The sequence below is a fragment of the Sarcophilus harrisii genome, chromosome 4 (genome assembly GCF_902635505.1).
Source record: "Sarcophilus harrisii chromosome 4, mSarHar1.11, whole genome shotgun sequence".
Taxonomy (NCBI): domain Eukaryota; kingdom Metazoa; phylum Chordata; class Mammalia; order Dasyuromorphia; family Dasyuridae; genus Sarcophilus; species Sarcophilus harrisii.
In genome coordinates this window covers 13,554,054-13,572,843 of record NC_045429.1, presented here as the reverse complement: position 1 = coordinate 13,572,843, position 18,790 = coordinate 13,554,054, and the positions used below count along the sequence as shown (strand labels likewise).

The following is an 18,790-nucleotide window of genomic DNA, read 5'->3' as shown; positions in this document are numbered from 1 at the left end:
GCCTTTGGTATCAGCACAGCCACAATTTGTCTGTTCATCTGCCAGAGCTTCAATGTGCTTCTGAAGTTGGAAAAGATTAACAATAAAAACGGCGGGGTGGATTGTGGGAACGCCAGCCCAGAGAGGGGACTGTTGGGGGCCTGGCCCTGCGGGTCCCTAAGTATGTAAATGCGGTGTGAAGGTGGGAGGGGGGCAGGGGCGGGAGCCAGGGCCCGGGCCTGGGCCTGATGGGGGACGGGGCGAGAGCCATCTTGGGCGGGGGAGACCCTGGCCAACCCGCCTTTCTCCCGCAGCTTTGCTCTGACCCTCCTGAGCCTGCTTCCTGCCTGTGTCAAGCTGACCCTTCAGCCCAGCCTGAGGCGCTTCCGACACAGCCTGGTAAGTCCGGGAACCTGAGTCTTCCTCGCCCTCCTGTGAGGAGGCTTGGGGGGGTTGGGGGGGGGGGGGGGGGGGGGGGGGGGGGGGGGGCAGCCTCTCTCCCAGAAGGGAGTGTACTGTGTGCAGACAGCGCGGCCTAGTGGGGCTGGGTGGGAGCTGCAGCTGGCCCGGCTGGCCCGGCTGCAGCCCAGGGCGGCTCCCCGCTGCGGCCTCCGCGAGCTCCCTCCGGGCTCGGCTTTGCGGGCGTCAGTCTGGGGAGCAGCGGCTGCGGGGGGGCATGTGCTTCAGGGACCGCGGGGGGTCTTCCAGGGATTTGCCAAGTTCCCGCGATAATTCCGCTGTTAGACGTCGGGGAGGAGAGCGGCCGCGGGAGCAGAATTCGGGCCTTGGACGGCGGGTGTTGGCCAAGGCCGGGTCAGGAAGCAGGAGCCCCCGGGGGGGGGGGGGAGGAGGACGGCGGGATCTTGTCATTTTTAGTCCCCTCCGACTCCTCGGGACCGGGACGGGGTGGGGGTGGGGTGTCCTTGGCTCAGGGGCTGGAGCGCTTTGCCGTGGCCTCCTCCAGCCGAGGGACCCGAGGCAGCCCAGGGTAAGTGACGGGCCAGGCTCTCACACTGGGAAGTGTCTGAGGCAGGATTTGAACTCGGGTCCTCCCGTGTCAGTCAGACCCAGGCCCGGCGCTCTGGGTGCTGTGGCGCCCCCCAGCGGCCCTTAGCTCTGCTGCCCCGCCCCGTCCTTAAAGAGCTTGTTTTCCCGTCCCGAGTGAGACTGCGCACGCGCAGATGTCCCTGCCCGAGACTCCATCCCCCGTCACCCCGGTCCTCGGGAGTCCCCGCTGCTTCCCAGAGCTCCCGGCGGCCATTCTGCCCTTTCGCCGCTCGGTCCGGAGCAGTGCCCAAGTGTCTCTGCGGGGGACGCCCGGGACAAGCATCTCTGGGAAGGAACATTCATGTCCCGGACATGGTTCCTCCAAAACCCGTTTGTTTTCTTACCCTTGAAAAGCCACATCATGCGCTTAGACCCTCGTTCGCTTTGTCGCACACCGCGGGAAACCAGGTGGGTTTGAGGGGTTGCCGGGTAGCGGTGACATTGTAGCCCATCCCCGCTTACTTCTGCGGTCTCCGCGCTGTAAGTGGAGGCGGGCGCTTTGGCTGCTGTTCCTCCCCAAGATCTTAGAGGCCTCGCTGCTTAGGAATGGATACAATGTGAGCGGTTCTGTGTCTCTTCCTTGTTACAATGTTGCCCCTAAGTGCAAGCGCCGCAATTGTTCTCGGGAGTTTTAGTCAGACCAGATCACGCCTAGCTTATCAAAGGAATCTCTCTTAAATTACGATGGCGATTTTCCACGTATTGACTTTATGTCCCATTTCCCTTTTTTTCCTCCTGTAAAGGTGGCCTGCGCTCTGTCATTCTTCCTGTTCTCCTTCCAAGTACATGAAAAATCCATCCTTTTGGTCTCTTTGTAAGTAAAATCTTGTAACATGGAGCAAAAGCCATACTTTATAGATGGAAATGTGTCCCATAATTTGCACATTAGCACACCTGGGAAGTACAGTGAGTAAAACGGACAAGTGCACTTGGGTCCCCCAGATGAGGCCTGCTGGTGCTGGATAAATTTTGAAGAATGGAGTGAACAATGAGCGAGGTTGATTAGCCTCTTAATGGCTCGTTGGGTTCCAGATCGGTTCTAGATTGGGAGCCGGAGGAGTCCAGGGGCACTGTGTCTGACTTCCTTTTACCCCTCCCTTCCCCGTATTTCTTCTGGGTATCGAATGTCCAGCCAGCTTCAGAGGGGGCACTGCCAGTCTCCGGGTGACTGGTGCATCCCATTCTCCCTTGAAGTGACAGTTTGTGAACCTCAGTTTGAGTGTTTCCAGAACAGGGAAGCCAAAAGTGCTGAAATCCAGCTGACTGGGAAGGGGGACATTTGAGTTTAAAATCCAGCAGTTTCCTTCCTCCCTTCATATGCTTCAGGTGGGGGGAAGGGACATTTGTCCTGGTGGGGCCCACTAGAGCCAGTTCAGACAGGCTCACAAGACAGTGGGTGGCAAATCAGCAAGCTACTGTTCGGGGCCTGGCGTGCCACAGGCTGCTTGTCTAAACCTGAGGAAGCCATGGAGAAAGTGAGGAAAGTGCAGGAGAAATGCCCACATTGCCGGCTCTTCAGCACTTAGCACCCTCACCCCCAGCCCAGTCTGCAGCCCTTCAGGGGAATGGAGGAAGGTACATGGAATCCAGATGAAGGGAAAATACAGATGTGGCTTGACCTGGCATTGTCTGGGGGAGCCCTAAATCCTTGGGGGGCACATGAAAAGCTCATCGCCCTTGGATCCTCACGGAGCACACGACAGGCTCATCGCCCTTGGATCCTTTGGGGGCACATGACAAGCTGTGGAGTCTCTCTGTTGTGACCTTCTTGGGCTTAGCTGTCTTCCTAAAAGGTGCCTTCCATGAGCAGGAGGGAGGAGGGCTTAGAAGATATTTTCTGTGTAATGAAAATCTGCCTCCAGCACTGGCAGAAGCCCAGGCAGCTTCTGGGGAGCCAGAGTCTCCCCCACTGGACCGTTAGGGAAAAGGAGCCGGGGCTCCTTAGTTCATGTGTAGTGTTCTGTGTCTCAGGCCAGTGAGAACAAATCAGGGAGGTGGAATATTGTGATGTTTTGGTTCAAGAGCAAAAGTTGGAAATGCAGTTCTGTTTAGTCAGTACATTAAACTATTTTTCTTCCTCATTTTAGACCAGTCTGCTTAATTCTAAATGAAGTTCCATTTATGTCCACATGGTTTTTGATCGTATCAACTTTCAGGTGAGTCAGACCTTTGTGTAAATAAATAAAACCTTTGATTTGGGGGCATTCATCCCTGTTCTGCTTCCCCGAGGTTCACCTTCCGGGCCTGGGTCTGGCTTCTTTTCCTCCCCAGCATGCTTCCTCTTCTTCTGAAAGATCAGCTGGCGCTGGCCTCCGTTGTGACCACACTGGGCTTCTCCGTAGCCTGTGTGGCTTCCTTTCTGATATTTGAAAACGTCTCTGAAGAAGAACTGCAATTAAAGGCCTTTTCCATGTATGTTCGGCGGCATGTCCCTGGTTTCAAGATTCCTGCTAAGATGCTAAAAACGTGGGTAAGTCACTTGGTTGTCAGGATTGTCACATTGCCCGTGTCTCTCTGGAGGCGGCAAGGCTCCCCTGATCATTATGAGGTATCCTGTGGCCCCAGGTGCACCCCTGCCCGAGGATGGAGGCTCAAGAATCAAGAAGAAACTTAGCTGCTCAACGGCCTGGCTTTGCATCTGCCCTGAGTGCCACCAGGAACTGTTACGAGGGTCTCTGGGTGCTGAGTGTGTTGGGGAAGCTTCATGGGATGCTGGTCGTAGTATTGAAAGTGTGGTTTTCCTCTGGGTTGTTGATGGAGAATTGAGGAAAGCAGGAGCCGAGGGAAGGCGTGTGAAGCTTTTGGCTACATGAATAAGCCACTTGTTAGATGCATGTTACATATTTTCTTATTACAGACTGGAGCTTTTCAAAATGAGAGCATTGTTTGCATAATATAAGAAACCCCAGCATCGCCCTAAATCATGTGACTATCCCAGACAAGACCGTGTCCTCAGAGGCTTTCCTCCGCAAAATTTGAAAGAATATTTTTCCTAGCCCAGAATTTTGTTTTTCTTTCATTCTCCCCCTGCCCCCAAGGGTCGTTCATTTGACAGTTCTCTCTCTGAGCACCCACGGCTTTAAGGGTCGTCCTGGTGCAGGGTGAGGGAACGTAGGACAAACAGACCTGCCCTCAGTTTGATGGTGTCACATGGGAAGAGCCGCGATAACGGTGCACCTTGAAACAGCCTGAAGTTCTGCAGAAGCAGAGTTCTGCTCACCTTACCACAGCCTTGAGAGGAAGGTAGCGCAAAGGTTGTGATCCCCACTTTATAACTGGACTGGCCTGTGAGTCCATTCCACTGCCCTTTGGAGCCTTCCCAGCAAATGAGAAAGGTCACTTGGGGCTCAGTGACCATGGACACTTTCCCTCAAAAGGACAGATTCATCCTGAGCCATGTAGTTTGGGGAAACTTCCTGAGCAGCCCAAGAAAGCTGAGTGCTCGGGCTCTGGGGACTCTTCCTCTTGTAAGTAGATTTTTTGGGGCCCTCATTGAACATTCTCCATGTCTGACATGATGTTTATTGCCAGAGGGTCGAAGCTCCTTAGATAGCAGAGAGGGGAGCAGCCGGTGGCTGCAGACACAGTATTCTGTTTTTTGAGGTGACGCTTCTCAGAGCGGACACCGCGCCAAATGGTAACTGCTGCATATGATCTGAAGGCACTGAGTCCCCCCAGGAAGAAACTCTTCTGGTCATGGCAGAGGCTACGTGGTCTCGCCTTGGGCATTCTGGAGGCGCCTTGTTTTGGGGGACTGTGTGCCCCTCTCACTTTCCCCTCCCCTCCTTTGGGGTTCTCACCCCATGCGCTCAAACAGGACGGATTTCTTGCCTGTGTTCCCCACAGCAGCAGTCCGCGGGAAGGTTCAGATACTTCTATTTGTGAATTGGTAACGAGTGTTCTAACTGCTGCCCAGCCTGAACATGGGGACATTAGATGGCGTCTCCTCATGTCCCAGACAGCTTGGAAACTCGCTGGGGGCTTGGGGGAGGCACACGAGCCAGGAAACCTGGATGGGATCCACCTTGTGTTGCTCCTGGCAGAGGCCTGTGGCCATTGCCGCCCCTTCTGTCCCACAGGCCCCTCTCCTCAGACCTTTTTTTCTCATTGCAGTTTGCAGTCTCCATGATGACAATGAGCCTGCTGAGCCTCGGGAGCATCACCATGGAGCCCCCCCGCCGGCTGCCAGACCTCTTCCCCGTGCTGGTGTGTCTCGTGTCCTGCTTGCACTTTCTCTTTTTCTTGATCTACTTTAATGTTCTAATTCTATGGGATCACAGAAATGGAAGAAATCAGAAAAAAGTGAGCTAGCTGCCCCCAAATGCAGTAGAGCCAGATAACCTTTTAAATGTGACCGTTGCTGAACTTGAATTAACTTGTACTATCCAAAAGGGAGAATCAAAACTAGGGACCATGGGTTGGAGAAACAGGGAGCCACATCCACCACTGCCTTCAGCCGAGGGACCCGACTCCTCTTGCACTCCCAGGCACAATCAGCGGGCCGGAATTTGCACAACTAGTTTCTTACCCTAATGAAATCACAAACTTGGGTCCAAGTCCCCCCACAGAGGGACCAGAGTACCACTGAGCTGCGTCTTTCTTAGTTACACCTTGGCCGTGGGAAGGGAGGATCTCCTAAACGTTGATCCTGAGAAAGGGGAAGGCGAGCTTCCTGATGACCGTCATCATATGTGCTCTTGGCTTGCTCGCATAGGCCCTGGAGTTCGTCAGGATAACGTGTGACTTTCTTTCCAAGAGGACACTCTTTGAGATACTGAAATTCAGATAAAGACTTGCTTTAGGAGTTGTGGCTGTCCCAAAAGAGCACGTGTGAACTTTTCTACAAATTTAATTGGTTTCATCAAGCTTTTAAATAATCTGGGAAATTCAGATATTGGGGGATTTTTTTACAAGTTAGACAACAGAAAGTTGTTTGAAATTTGTCAGGTCTTCAGTACAACCTCATTTGGACATAGGTGTAATGGACACACGTTTATTTTTACAAGGTTGCAAGACTTGTAGAATGCTTATTTACTTTATACAACTAGAAATTCATTTTTCCCCAATTGAAATCAAAGCTGTACCTTAATGCAGGCTCCCTTTTTGAATTCCTCGTCGTTCTTGTCTCTTCTCCTTGGTTTCTCCCCCTTCTGGGATCATCCACGGTATTTCAGGCTCTGGGTCTTTTTCTCATGTGACCAACAAAGATTGCCAAGGCTACTCAGTAATAACTGGGCCTCAGTATCATACTTCATGTTAACATGACCCCTTAATAAGGGAGAATGAGTCTTTACTTGCCAAAGCCTATTCCTACCAAGGAATCCCAGTATGAATGTCCTATCATTTTCCTCTGCCATATTTTCCTGTTGGATTTTGTTTAAAATAAAAATTATAATAAAGCAAATCATGTCATTTCTACATCACCAAGAATTTATTTTTTAAAAATGTGTTGGTAAAGGGCTTCCAGGTCACCCCTGATGGCACTTGCAAGGGTGGCTCTGGAGAATGGCCAGCTGAGAGCGGCGTGCGTGTGGGAAGCGTGTGTGGGCAAGTCAGAAATCCTGAAGTGTTTCTTTCTCAGAGCAAGCACACACAAAGACTCACAAGGCGAGTCAGCACAGCAAACAGCCTTGAATCCTTGCCGCATCAGCAGGATCCCCGTTCCCCTTCCATGGTCGCTATCCGTAATCACTGTGCCCACATGTCAACAGCGGGGCTGGTGGGGAGAGCCTTACAGCAATGGCTTCAGAACCACATTTGCATTTAATTCTGAGAGGGACTAGAACAAGATCCAAGAGACCATCAGTGTTTTAAGAAATTTCAAGTTTTATTTGTAAAGGCTTTCATATAAATTGGGATAGAAAAATAAACATTCCCATTACTGAAATGGAAAATAAACAGTGGATTCCATTACTAAAATGAAAATTAGTTCCATTATTAGCTAAATGAGTAAATAAAAAGGCAGACACCTCTCAGAAAGTTTTCTGCATGTCTCTCGTGAATTTTTTAACATATCTAGAATAGTTAACACAAAGGTTTTTCCCTTGAAAACTGAAATATTGAGGCAATGATCTGAATAATTCAAGTTGAAAGCAGTTTTCCCTTAACTCTGGATATTTCGGGTCTAAGTAATTGAAAGCAGTGTGATTCTCATGTATCGGCCATTTGCAAGCTTTGCATCAGGCACCGTGCTAGGTACAAGAGAGATGTGGAGACAAAAGGCCGCCGCCAGTGGGCACAAACTTGATAACTCGGAATAACTAAAATTTCTTCTTTTAAGTGGTTTCTGTGGAATGGATGCAAGGCATGTTTACCTCGAATCCCATCTGAAAGACTTGATTGGGGTTCTGTGCCACAGGACAGTTTCCAAGAGGAACCCTGATATAGTCCCACAGGATGGGTCACAGGTCAGAGTTCCTAAGGAATTACTAATGTGGAGACTTGGGTCATTTTGTTCCTTGGCATAAAGGGTAGTGAGTGAGTGTTTCCTCTGACATCTAATGGTTCTCTCTGGGGGGGGCACAGATGAGGACTGCCATCATCTTCATCCCAGTAAAGTTGGTTGTGGGCTCCTTAGAATGGGGGCGGGGGGAGATACCCATGTGTCAACTACAGGCACGGAGGCAAATCACGGTCCTTGATGGGGAAGAGCTCGATGGCGCACTGTCCAAATGACAGCCACAAGCCAGAAGCGGGCTGTGCAGGCCCGGCTTGAGGGGCGGTGGTGGGAGATGGAGCCAGTGCCTTGGGGATGACTGAACACGATGGCTTCGAGTCTTTCAATTTCTCTGAGAGTTGCTGGGAGACCAGGGCCATGTGCTCCTTGCCATATGAAACATTTGTTTTGTGTGGGGATCTTTTTGCTTTTGTCCTTCATGTGGCCTCCAGGGGTGATAAAGTGAGAGCCACCCGATCCACGCCAGGCCCAACCGGGGAATAGAGTGCGGCCTCCCAGCTGTTCTGAAGGGACGCCACGAGGTCACCCGGTGACAGTGAGCACAGGCAACAGCTTGAAGCAAGGTAACTTCACCCCTTGTTCCCTGTGTCAGGTAGGCTGCCTTGCGTGTGGGGCCTGAGAGGCCAAAGCTGGTCTTAATGCAGAAACTCCACTCGAGGCTGTGCCAGTTTAATGTTTAATGGCAGATTTAACATTTGGGAAACTGCCTAAAATCTCAAGAAAAGTCATTTGGCGCTAGAACGGGTCCTTGAATGTTCACTTGCTTTCTAGATGGCTGGGGGTCCCAGCTTTTTGCACTTGGCTTCTTCGTGACAAGTCTTTGCACTCCCCCTTTATACACTGTTTCCCCATGAGAATGTAAGCTTCCTGAGGGTAGGGATGACCTCACTTGCTTATATTTGCGTCCCTAGCACTTTGGAGCTAGTGGACTAATTGTCCTCCTTAAAATATCACATGCTTTTGTCCAATAGTTCTAGAGCAGTCAGGCCTGAGGGGAGTCCTAGAATCCAACAAAGACAGTCCCTGCCCTATTAACAGTCTTAGGATCCCAGCTGGGATCATTGTAACATAATCCTGGAGGTTGGTCCAGGCTGGAAAAACTTTAAGTGAGAAATCCAGGAGGTGAGAGTTGGTTTCTTCACAGAACCGGATTGGGCCGGGAACGAAGTCCTGGAAGCAGGTGTGGCCGGCAGCACCTCCTCCTGCCGGCAGGAGGCATTGGGCCTAAACCAGGGGTCAGTCTTCATGGCCTGCTTTGGGTCGGTGACCAGTCTAGCAAATGCGCTTATTCTCAGAGAGAAGCTCTGCCCAAACTCCTTCCAGCCACGGCCTCCACTTTGGGAGATGTATCTGCCCTGGCCTGAAGCTTTGCCCACTGCTCCCTGCCTTTCCCTGCCTCCTGGGCCTCTGGTCCCTCCTCCACACTACTGGCCTTGAGACTCAAAGCTGTGTGATGGCCCGCACCCCCAACCCAAATCATCCTCAGCCAAAACCACAGCTTGCGACAGTCTTGTGTGAGGGACTCGGGTCCTTCTCGAGTCCCTTCGGTTCACTGATGTCCAGGATGGCAACAAGACTAGGGCTGAGCTTTGATCAGGACGGAGCGGGAAGAGATCCCTACCTCCTTGTTCTGGAAACCATTGTCCTGGTGCAGTGTGAGATTACGTTGGTTTGAGATTTTGTTTTGGGGTGGTCACATCATATTGCTGCTTCACACTGAGCTTGCAGTCCACTGAAACTCTTAGATCTTTAATTATCTAACCATATATTTTAATACAGTCTATATTTTATATATTTTAATATATAGTAAATACTATAGTGAATCACTTAGCTTGGCACACAGTAGGGACCACACAAATGCTCATTCTTTTACTCATATACATATAGAGATTTAAGAAAGGCAGAAATCATGATTGACTAGCAACAGCTTCCTGATAATAGCATGTGGGTTAAGTAAAAATAAATAAATAAATAAATTTTTTAGATAAGATGGCTTTCGATACATTAAATGGGAAAGTTGGTGATCCCCGCCAGCCCCGTCCCCCTCAAAAACAAGCATGAGTTTGATGTTATCCATTTCTTAATACAGGAATCAGATTTAATTTGTGATACTCAGTTCTCTAAAAGTGGAAAAAAAATATAATTCCATCAAGTAGACCATTATGTGTTTTATTAAATCTCCATATAGGAAACTCCACTTAGTATAAAAAATTGTGCTACAGAATAATAAATCAGGATCCTCTTACATACAAGCTTTCATAAAAGAGTCATGAAGAAATGTATTATTTACATTGAGATTATCTGCTGGTGTGTGTAGTAAAGTTTAAATTAGATGCAAGAAATTTTATCTCGACGTGCACCTGCCTGGTTCCGTGAGCCATCCTCAACTGGTATTTGCTAGGCAGATTGGTTTACAAACATTTCTTCTGTCCCTTTAAATAAAACAGATGTCGAATTTGGTGTTCATACTGAATGCATTTCTTCCTAATGCCTGTGGGATATAAAAGATGATTAAGTCATCAGACAGACGCTGGGGGCTAAATTAACATATGCATACCACACTTGAGCTCCGAAATGATGGAGCGGCCATTTCCAGATATTAAAAATAGCGTTTACAAGCCGGCAGGAGTACTTCAAGGATGGCTTTGGCAACCCGACATTTTTCTCATACCTTGGAAAATTCAATTCCGGCCTGATTCTTGCTTATATTTTGCTTATATTTATTTGTTTTTTGTTTGTTTATATTTGAGTCAGCTAGAAGATCTTGGAGCGCAATTGCAAATTACTTTCGCTTAATTAGAATGGTCAATGTTTTTCTTATGATGTGGCCCTCTTCACCTTATGCTGATGGGAAAAAAAGCCTGAACAAACATGGATCTTGAAGCGAAAGCCTCTCTAAATCCCAAAGTCCCCAACTAAGAATACCAACCCCACGAGTTCCCTAAGTGGAAACAAGGAGACTCCAGCAGATGTTTTGGCTGAGGCTGTGCAGTCACCCCAGTTTTTCCAAGTCACCGTGTGTCCCAGCAGTAGTTCTGGTGGGCAGAGGGCTTCTTGGGGACACAGCACCCAGAAAGCCTGCGACTAAAGGCGACCTTGAACAAAGGGGATGATGGAATATGGTCAAAGGAGGATGAACTGTTCTCCAAAAGATAGCAAACTATTAACCTTCTGAAAGACTAGTCCAGATTACCGGTAAGAGAAATGCAAATCAAAACAAGGCTGAAGTGCATGTGATCAAGGACAAAAGGAGATGGGGAAAGAGCATTCTGGAAAGCACTTTGAAATTATGTTAATGAATGGAGATGCTGCCGCCTGGCATCTCAGGGAGATCAAAGAGAAAAAAAAAGGCCCATATTCACCAAATATACTCATAGCATCTTTTGTGGTTGCAAAAATTGGAAACAAAGGTAGGGACCCACTGGCTGAGGAACAGCTAAACATGCCGGGATATAGGAAGGTCACAGCCTAAGGAACTAGCCTAATTATGGCATAAAGACTGGTGAGTATGAGCAATTCAGAGAAACCCAGAGAGAGCTCCTAAAGTAACGCAGAGAGAAGCCAGTCAGTGGCATCCATTAAGCTTCTGTATTAGTGCCAGGTGAGTGTTGCGCACTGTCAGGGATCAGAGCACATAGAGGGAGAGGTGGGTGTGAGGAGGCTGGAACAAGGACCAGGTCAGGTTATGGAGGGCCCTGAGGCCAAATATGGGAATTTATATTTGATTATGGCAGTAACTGAAGGAAGCAAAACCAGGAGGGTGTAGGTAGCTAAAGGTAGATAGAAGGAACAACAATCAGTGCAACAATTATGGTGACCAAGATTGGCCCCAAAGAAGTGGAGAACACTGTGTTCTTTCCTTCCTGCCTTGACTTTGTGGCACTTCTTCAAGCTCCCCCAAATCAAAATCAACAGGACGGGGCCACAAAAGGCATCTCCTCGCCAGCTCCCTCTGAGAACTGCTCACATGATTTAGAGGAGTCAGGAGACTCACAAGCGTGAGGACAGAAGTGACAGCACAGTCCCAGTCCCTTAGCCGCCCACCTCAAGGAGGAAAGGGGCAGATGGCAAGAGGCTCGAGAATGGTTCCACCATTTTGGCTTCCTGTGTTATGTCAGCAGGTTGGGTGAGAGGTGCACGGGAGGACTTCCCTTCACTCTGAGCCCTTTCTTTGGGGCTCATTCATTCAGTCCATGTGGACCATCTGGTGAAAATTCAGGGAGATGCGATCTGCTGACTGCAGGCACCCCCTTCCCTCAAACACAACTTCAGTGCTTGTCTCGGTGTGTCTCCTCCTTCCCTCGCACAAGGAGACGACTTCCCCATGCTCGCCCATTCTCCTGTGCACTCTGACCTCCACTCCCACTCCTCCCAACACACACACGCGAGGATCCTGGTATGGCCAGCACTTACCAACGCTCCCTTAGCCGACCACAACCTGTCTTTCTCTCCTCCTCCCCTGCTCTCATTGTGACCCCCAATCCCTCGACCCCTTAGTTCTCGCCCGGGCCTCACTCACTAGCGCCCCTCTCACTTTCCCCATGTTTTACTCTTTATGAACCAGCTCCAGTGTAGAATGTTGTCAGTTCTTGGGTCCCTTGTCCCCTTATGGCTGAACTTTGTCTGGCTAAGCTTAGGCCTTGGATCATCCCATCACCTGCTACCCTCACTCCTACATATGTGCTAATGTCCCAGTGGGAGAAAAATCATGAAACTGGACTAGATCCACGACAAATTTCTTACAGAACCTCAACTGGGCCCTCATTGTCTCAAAGCAGCCTTTGACGCTACTTCCCTAATCAACTTTCCCACTCAAATCAGGTTTCCCAGACCTTTTTTGTCCCCCAAAAAACCTCCCAGAGTTCTCTTCCCCCCTCCCACCCTCTCAGCTGAGACCCTTGTTTCCCATTTCACTGAAGGCGGCGGCTGTTCATCAAGAGCTTTCTCCTTCCTGCCTGCCTGTCACCCAGTTGAAACAATTTCCTCCTTCACTTCTATTTCAGATGAAGAGCTGAGCCTCTCTTGGCAATGCTAAGCCGCTACACGTACATGATCCCACTCCATGCCACCTCTTCCAGCAGAATGTTACCCTCCCTTCCAATTATCTTCAATTTCTCCCTGCCCACTAGTCGTTCCTGTCTCTAACAAAACCCATCCTTTGCTCCTTCCATCTCTACTACAGCTCCTCTCTTTGGTGACTGAACTCTAGAAGGTTGTCTACACTATGAATCTCCACTTCCTTTCCCTTCACTTACTGCCCCACACTTTGGCTTCTTAGCTCATTATTCTTTCCCCAAAGTTGTTACCATGATCGCCAATGGCCTTTTCTCCATCTTCATTCTCCTTGACCTCCCTGCTGCTTTTGACGCTGTCAATCAGTGTCCTGATAGCGCTCTTCTCTCAGTTTTTGTTCTACCCTGGGCCTCCCCCTTCTTGGTCTCCTTTGTTGGACCTTTTTCCTGGGTCCTCCTTTCTTTTTCTTTTATTTCCCATGGTGGTTTCCTCTGCTCCCATCTCTATGCTGCTGGTCCCCTATCTCCCTATCCAGGCCTAATTTCTCCCCTATCTTCAGCCGTCAGTTAGTGAAGTGGATATCCTGTAGGCATCTTAAATTAAACTAATCTTTCCTTCTAAACCCTCTGCTCTTGGCTAACTTCCATGCTACTGAGAGGGCTCAAACTTGAAATAAAATCATATGTGTGTTTGCCTTTGCATCCCCAGTGCTTAGCACATTGCTTGACACACAGTAGGTACGAAAAACTGCTTCTTGCCTCTGGCAGTGGGTACAACAGGCTTTCATCTGGGTCTGATAACCTGAAGTCATTTCAGGCAAACCTCCAGTTTGCCCAGTTTCATCAAGAACAGGTCATCTAGACTCAGCTGCAGATGTTAGCAGAACCCTGACAAAGATGGGGGGAAGCAGGGGGTGACAGTGGTTGGATGAAAGGGATTTGGGGTGTGAGCAGATCGTGATCTGGAGATTCATCAGAAAGTTAACGCCATCTTGAGCCGCATCCCACAAGTGGCAGGGTCACAGAGATCATGGTTCCAAGCAGGCTTCCTCATCTCGGAGCAAAGTGTTCCGATCTAGGCGCCCTGCTTTAGAACATACATTGAGAACAGCGAGTGAGCACAGGATGGCAACAGAGCCTGGCACCTGTCACACAGGGGACGTCCAGCCCGCAGAAGGGAAGCCTGAGGTGGGGAAGAGAGAGTAGGCCCTCAGGACCTGAAGGGCAGTCAGGCGGAAGAGGGACTGGACAAGCCAGAGACCACATGGCAGAGAGAATTAGGAGCCATGGGTAAAGATCCCACTTCCTTCTGGGAAGTGCCAGGAAAAGGGGCTGCCTCCAGGAACACTCCTGTTGAGGGTGGCCATCGGGCCGGTGCTTGGTTAAAATTTCAGTATCCCTTTATAGTTATTCTTGAGAAAGTTGCCATCTCTGAAACTGGTTGGTGTTTCTCAAGGATATTCTTACTCTTTCTGCTTGAGACTTGCTCCTACCATAATTTCTTACATAGACCTCAGTAGAATAGCATTAGCTCAATTAAAAGACAAAACCTGTATTTTCTGATAAAATAAAAATAATATAAACAATTTCCCCACTTAAACCAGAGAAGAAAATTTTTCAGAATTCAGCCCCAAAAGCAAAAAAAAAAAAAAAAAAAAAAAAAAAAAAAAAATTACCTCAGTTAATAATGGACTTGAGGAATTCATAGCTTTTGAGATGACCAAAATCTGTGGGGGAAAAGAATTTTAAGTGATTTAAAAATGACTTGTCAAAAATGAGAAGTAAATATTTCCAATTAAATCAAATGAGAATTAAAATAACAACACTAAGCTTGATAAAGGTGAACTCCATAGTAGTAGTAATGATAGGATACAGCTTTTAGGGGAAATATAGCAGTAATCCTGAGGTTCTCTGACCTTATCGAGTGCTATTGTTCTAACAATCTGTCTGTCAATGATCCTAAATTCTCCTGGCCTTAAGAATCTAATAATACAGTTTGTATTTTTTCCCCTAGACTTTAGTGTAGATATAGCAATAATCCTGAGGTCCCCTGACCTTAAAGTGCTGTTGTTCTAACAATCTGTATGTCGATGATCCTAAAGTCTCCTGGCCTTAGGATAGTCCTACTATCCAAAGTCAGATAATCTGTATGTCATTGATAACAAGTTCCTGAGACACTAGTGAATAGACTACCCCTTAAACCTACCTGTAAGTGATAAAATTAGCATATCAGTGACATGAAGAATCAGATTTCTCTGTCTTTTCCTATAAATTTATCTTCTTGCTAAATAAATCCTTTTGGAACTTAGCCTGCTTCAATTGGCATCACAATCACAATAAACTTTTTTCCTTGACTAGGAGATGGGTTCAAACCTGCAAATTCTTTTGGAATACTTTGCAACCCTAATCTGTAACCCCAACCTTTTGGTTTGCCCTGTTGAACCCCAACATTATGTCAATTAATAAGCTTTTATTAAGTGCCTCCTAAGTTTCACACACTGTGGTAAGTGTTGGGGATACAAGGAAGGCTCAAACCATCCCTGCCTTACAGAGGAGCTGAAGTAAGTTGTTTACATTTTAGCCTGTAAGCTAAAATGCTACTTATGGCAGCTTCTGTTCCATAGATGATGTACCACAGTCACTTTAAAATATGACAAAAATCTTTCACCTTTTGGGAGGTTAAGATTTTAATTCACATTTGAAATGAGAAAAGATGCCTTTTTAAGTAATGGTATGAAACAACTTTGGGCTGATTTAGCCTCATAGAGGAAGATCTTAATTCAGCGATTTAATAAATCTTGTCTCGGCTTACTTACTAATTAGACCATGGGAGGAATAACTGACTGGTAAGGCTAAGCCCGCTTAAACAGAGTTTTGTAATGGGAACTGATAGCTAAACAAACGCAGCTTTGCATAGCCATGGCAAAGTTGGTTAGAAATTTTAATGTTGGTGAAGGCAGATGATGCCTTTGGAAAATCAGGCTTAACAATGCCAAAAATACAGCCATTCTCGGTTGTGTCTCTACTCTCTACTGCATCATAGCTGAATTTAATCTAAAAGTGATTGATGTGAAAATTCTGATTTTCCTTTGGTATGTTTTCCCTCCCCCCTTCCCTGCTTAATAATAATATAATAATAATAATAATATAATAATATAATATAATATAATAATAATATAATATAAAATATAATATAAAACCAAAATTTTCCCTCAATGTGAGGCCAGAAATCCAATGGCTTCTCCATTTCTCTCCTTACTATTAATTACTATGCAACTCACCAGTTTAATTATGCTCCTTTCCCAGATATGTAAACCACTTATTCCAAAAACTTGTCTAACCTTTTAAAGTTTTTTTTTTTTGGGGGGGGGGGGGAGAACAGAAGGTAGGGACAGAGAGAGGGCAAGTTCTAGTACTCTATAACATTTACAGAGCTAAAACAGGAAAAAAAATGTTCACCTGTCGAGTGATATAAAACCAATCTTCTCCTAAATGTAGCAGAATAATTTTCTCCACCTCAAGCACAGTTAAAGCCTTCGGTCTATTCATTACTGTCTTTTTATAGTATTTTTATTTAATAAAACCTATTAAGACTACCATACAAATCTCTTTACTTATGCTTTTATCTTTTAACTGATCAATTTTTATATTGCTGACATCCCTTCCTGCCCGTCTGCTCATTTAAACATTCATAGTATGTGAGATATGTCTCTGGAGAAAATGTCGGTAAAATTTGTTAGAGCTGGCAAATGTGTGTGAGTCAGTGATAGCACATGACGAAATGCTTCTCCCAGAATCAAATTTGTTTCTGTAGTAAGCAGAACTGTTTAAATGTTATTTATTTTTATGTTTCAAAGAAAATATATTGTGAAGTGCTGCATTGATTTAATACGCAACAATGTCTGTGTACACGCTGGAGAAGGAGAATTTATGAAACCTTTGCACAAGTCCTTTAATTGAATTTTCCAAATCTCTCACCACACACAAATAATCAATACCTTCTGCAGAGAAAACCAGTCAGAATTATTACAGTCTTTCTTTTCCATTTCGTTGTCATCAGCACATACAGAGCACCTGGATATCTGCAATGTCTGCGGAGTACTTTGTTTAGGCCTCTCCTGCACGTAACTGTTGCTAAGTGATTCTAATCCAATGCTACTTCTAAAAATTATTTACTCATTATTTAAATGATCAAATGACGTTTCTTTTAGAGCAATTATTGACCAGAAATTATTAAGGAGCCCCTGAATATTAATGTACCTAAGTATTTCATTAAAACCCTGGGCAAGTGGAAAGTAGTCATTTAAAAAATAATCTGCACATCTGTTACAAAAACATTAGTAAACAGAGTACATGAGTCAGAAGCCGAACCATCGCCCCTGGGCATCGGGTTCTGGCCATCAGATGTGCATGAATGTATACTGAAGGGTCAGAAAAAGAAGACTTTCATTTCTCTTCTCCAAGAACACTGACTATAATGGTATTAGAGCAGGACATTTTTTTTTGTGGTTACTTCTCCAAAATTCATCTTGAAAACTTCAAAACAAGGCTTTTTTCAACTGAAGCACATCTTTGGAAAAAGATGTAGACTAATGTACACATAAAAAAGAAACAAAGAGTCATCTTATGGGAATAAAAGTGTAGCTCGGAGGCTGATTTTTTTTCCCCAAAGAAGGCTCTGAGTGGGAGAGAATCACACATTTTTAAGTTAAAGGGGGGAAAAAACCTACTCCAGTGGGTGGTGGAAAGAAAAGGCAATATTCAATCTACAGTATAGCTAGAGAATAATGGAAAAAATTTGGTCATTTAAAAATCCTTCAACCAACTAAGCCTCCCTTTACAATGTAAAAAGAACAAAGTCAAATGTAAAAAAAAAAAAAAAAATAAGACATTTAGGTTCTGACAAATGTTTTTCAAACCGAGATCTAGAAATTCTAAAATATTTTCTGTAATAAACAGCTGAAATAGTTTTTTGGTTTTTTTTTTGAGAATACTGTTTGTTCTCAGCACATAAAGTTTGGCCTTCCATTTTCATTTAAGATATGCATATCCTAACCTACACATTTCTTCTCAGAACAGATAAAATGTGTTTTGGACCGAAGCTGATGGTCTAGATTTCATCTCTTGGCAAATGCTGTGCATTGTGCTTACACTCTCATCAAAAACATTTTGTTTACTCTAAGTGCTAGTCATGGACAAACAATGAAGCCCTTTTTTATGTCCTTAACAAAAAAATGAATATATCCAAGCAGAAAAATGCTGCCCATTGACTAAGGAATGTTTTGTATCGAGTTGTTTTAAGTAGAGGCTGTTTATGTAAAGTAAATAAATTTCATGCCTTACCATGTGATGATAATGTGACATTCCATCTGTAGCAACCCACAGAATAGGCCTAGGTTTTAAATCTTCAGCATAACTAATTAAAAATAATTATGAAAATCCACATCCAAATCCCAACAGTCAAAGAACCTTTCATTCCTAGCCACAAAGTTAACATTCTTCGGGAATATGGAGTCAGGAGTACTTCCTACTGTACTTGACAAAAGCAAAGAAATGATCCTTCTTTGATAAAAGTTTCTATTTAGAAATGAAATCCATTCTGTGTACTCCACATGCAATTCTCATGAAACCGAATTCATTTGGTTATATTTCTTCAAACCACTTAGAAGATTCACATTTCCTTTGTCCAATTATACATACTTTGTTCATATGAACTAAGAAGTATCAACTTATCTGAAACATAATTTCATAATTTTCTTCTTATTGCTCATATGGGAATTGCAACCCTCACCGAACCAAAAAAAAAAAAAAATCAGTAATGAAATGGATAAGTAAATAAATGACATGAAAACCCAAAGTTGAGGGCCAGGGGCAGGAATTCTCCTGATGCTGGTAATTCCATAAATGTTTTACAAGCATCCATAAATCTGTGAAAACTCTACCCTTGTTGGATTGTCTCTGAATAGTAAAAATAAACATGTGTTTATTTGGGGCTTCACAATTATCTTAAATGGCAAAACCCCATATGTCTTGTGAGGCTGTCTAATTTTTATAATTCCCAGTACTAGTAAGTCTTCCAAAAACGAGCTGGTATTTCTTTATATAACTCTTGAAATCTTTAATGGTATAGTACAGAAAAGAGACATCAAAGGAATATATATAGAAAAAGTTGGAAGCTGATGCTTTCTGAATCTGACTTAAAACTCACTTAAAAGAAAACTCTATGTTTCTTTTCTTCAGGTCTGATGATGTCTGACTGAGAGCACAGGTAAACATTGTGACTCCTTCACCAACA

At 45.6% G+C, this 18,790-nt stretch overlaps 2 protein-coding genes across 2 annotated transcripts in view; one reads left to right on the top strand and one right to left on the bottom strand.

Moving 5' to 3' along the window:
• ALG6 (ALG6 alpha-1,3-glucosyltransferase) overlaps positions 1–6,436 on the top strand; it is a 41,853-nt gene extending 35,417 nt beyond the window's left edge. The window contains exons 11-15 of the mRNA XM_031968983.1: positions 294–378; positions 1,770–1,840; positions 3,114–3,182; positions 3,298–3,496; positions 5,140–6,436. Coding sequence (XP_031824843.1) covers positions 294–378; positions 1,770–1,840; positions 3,114–3,182; positions 3,298–3,496; positions 5,140–5,337 — 622 coding nt within the window. The 3' untranslated portion in view covers positions 5,338–6,436. The remainder of the gene's footprint in view (positions 1–293; positions 379–1,769; positions 1,841–3,113; positions 3,183–3,297; positions 3,497–5,139) is intronic.
• A 3,200-nt stretch (positions 6,437–9,636) lies between these two features.
• ITGB3BP (integrin subunit beta 3 binding protein) overlaps positions 9,637–18,790 on the bottom strand; it is a 45,009-nt gene continuing 35,855 nt past the window's right edge. Inside the window, exons 8-9 of the mRNA XM_012547563.3 lie at positions 14,172–14,222; positions 9,637–9,974 (exon numbers count right to left, since the gene is read on the bottom strand). Of these exons, the coding sequence (XP_012403017.1) occupies positions 14,173–14,222 (50 nt within the window). The 3' untranslated portion in view covers positions 9,637–9,974; position 14,172. The remainder of the gene's footprint in view (positions 9,975–14,171; positions 14,223–18,790) is intronic.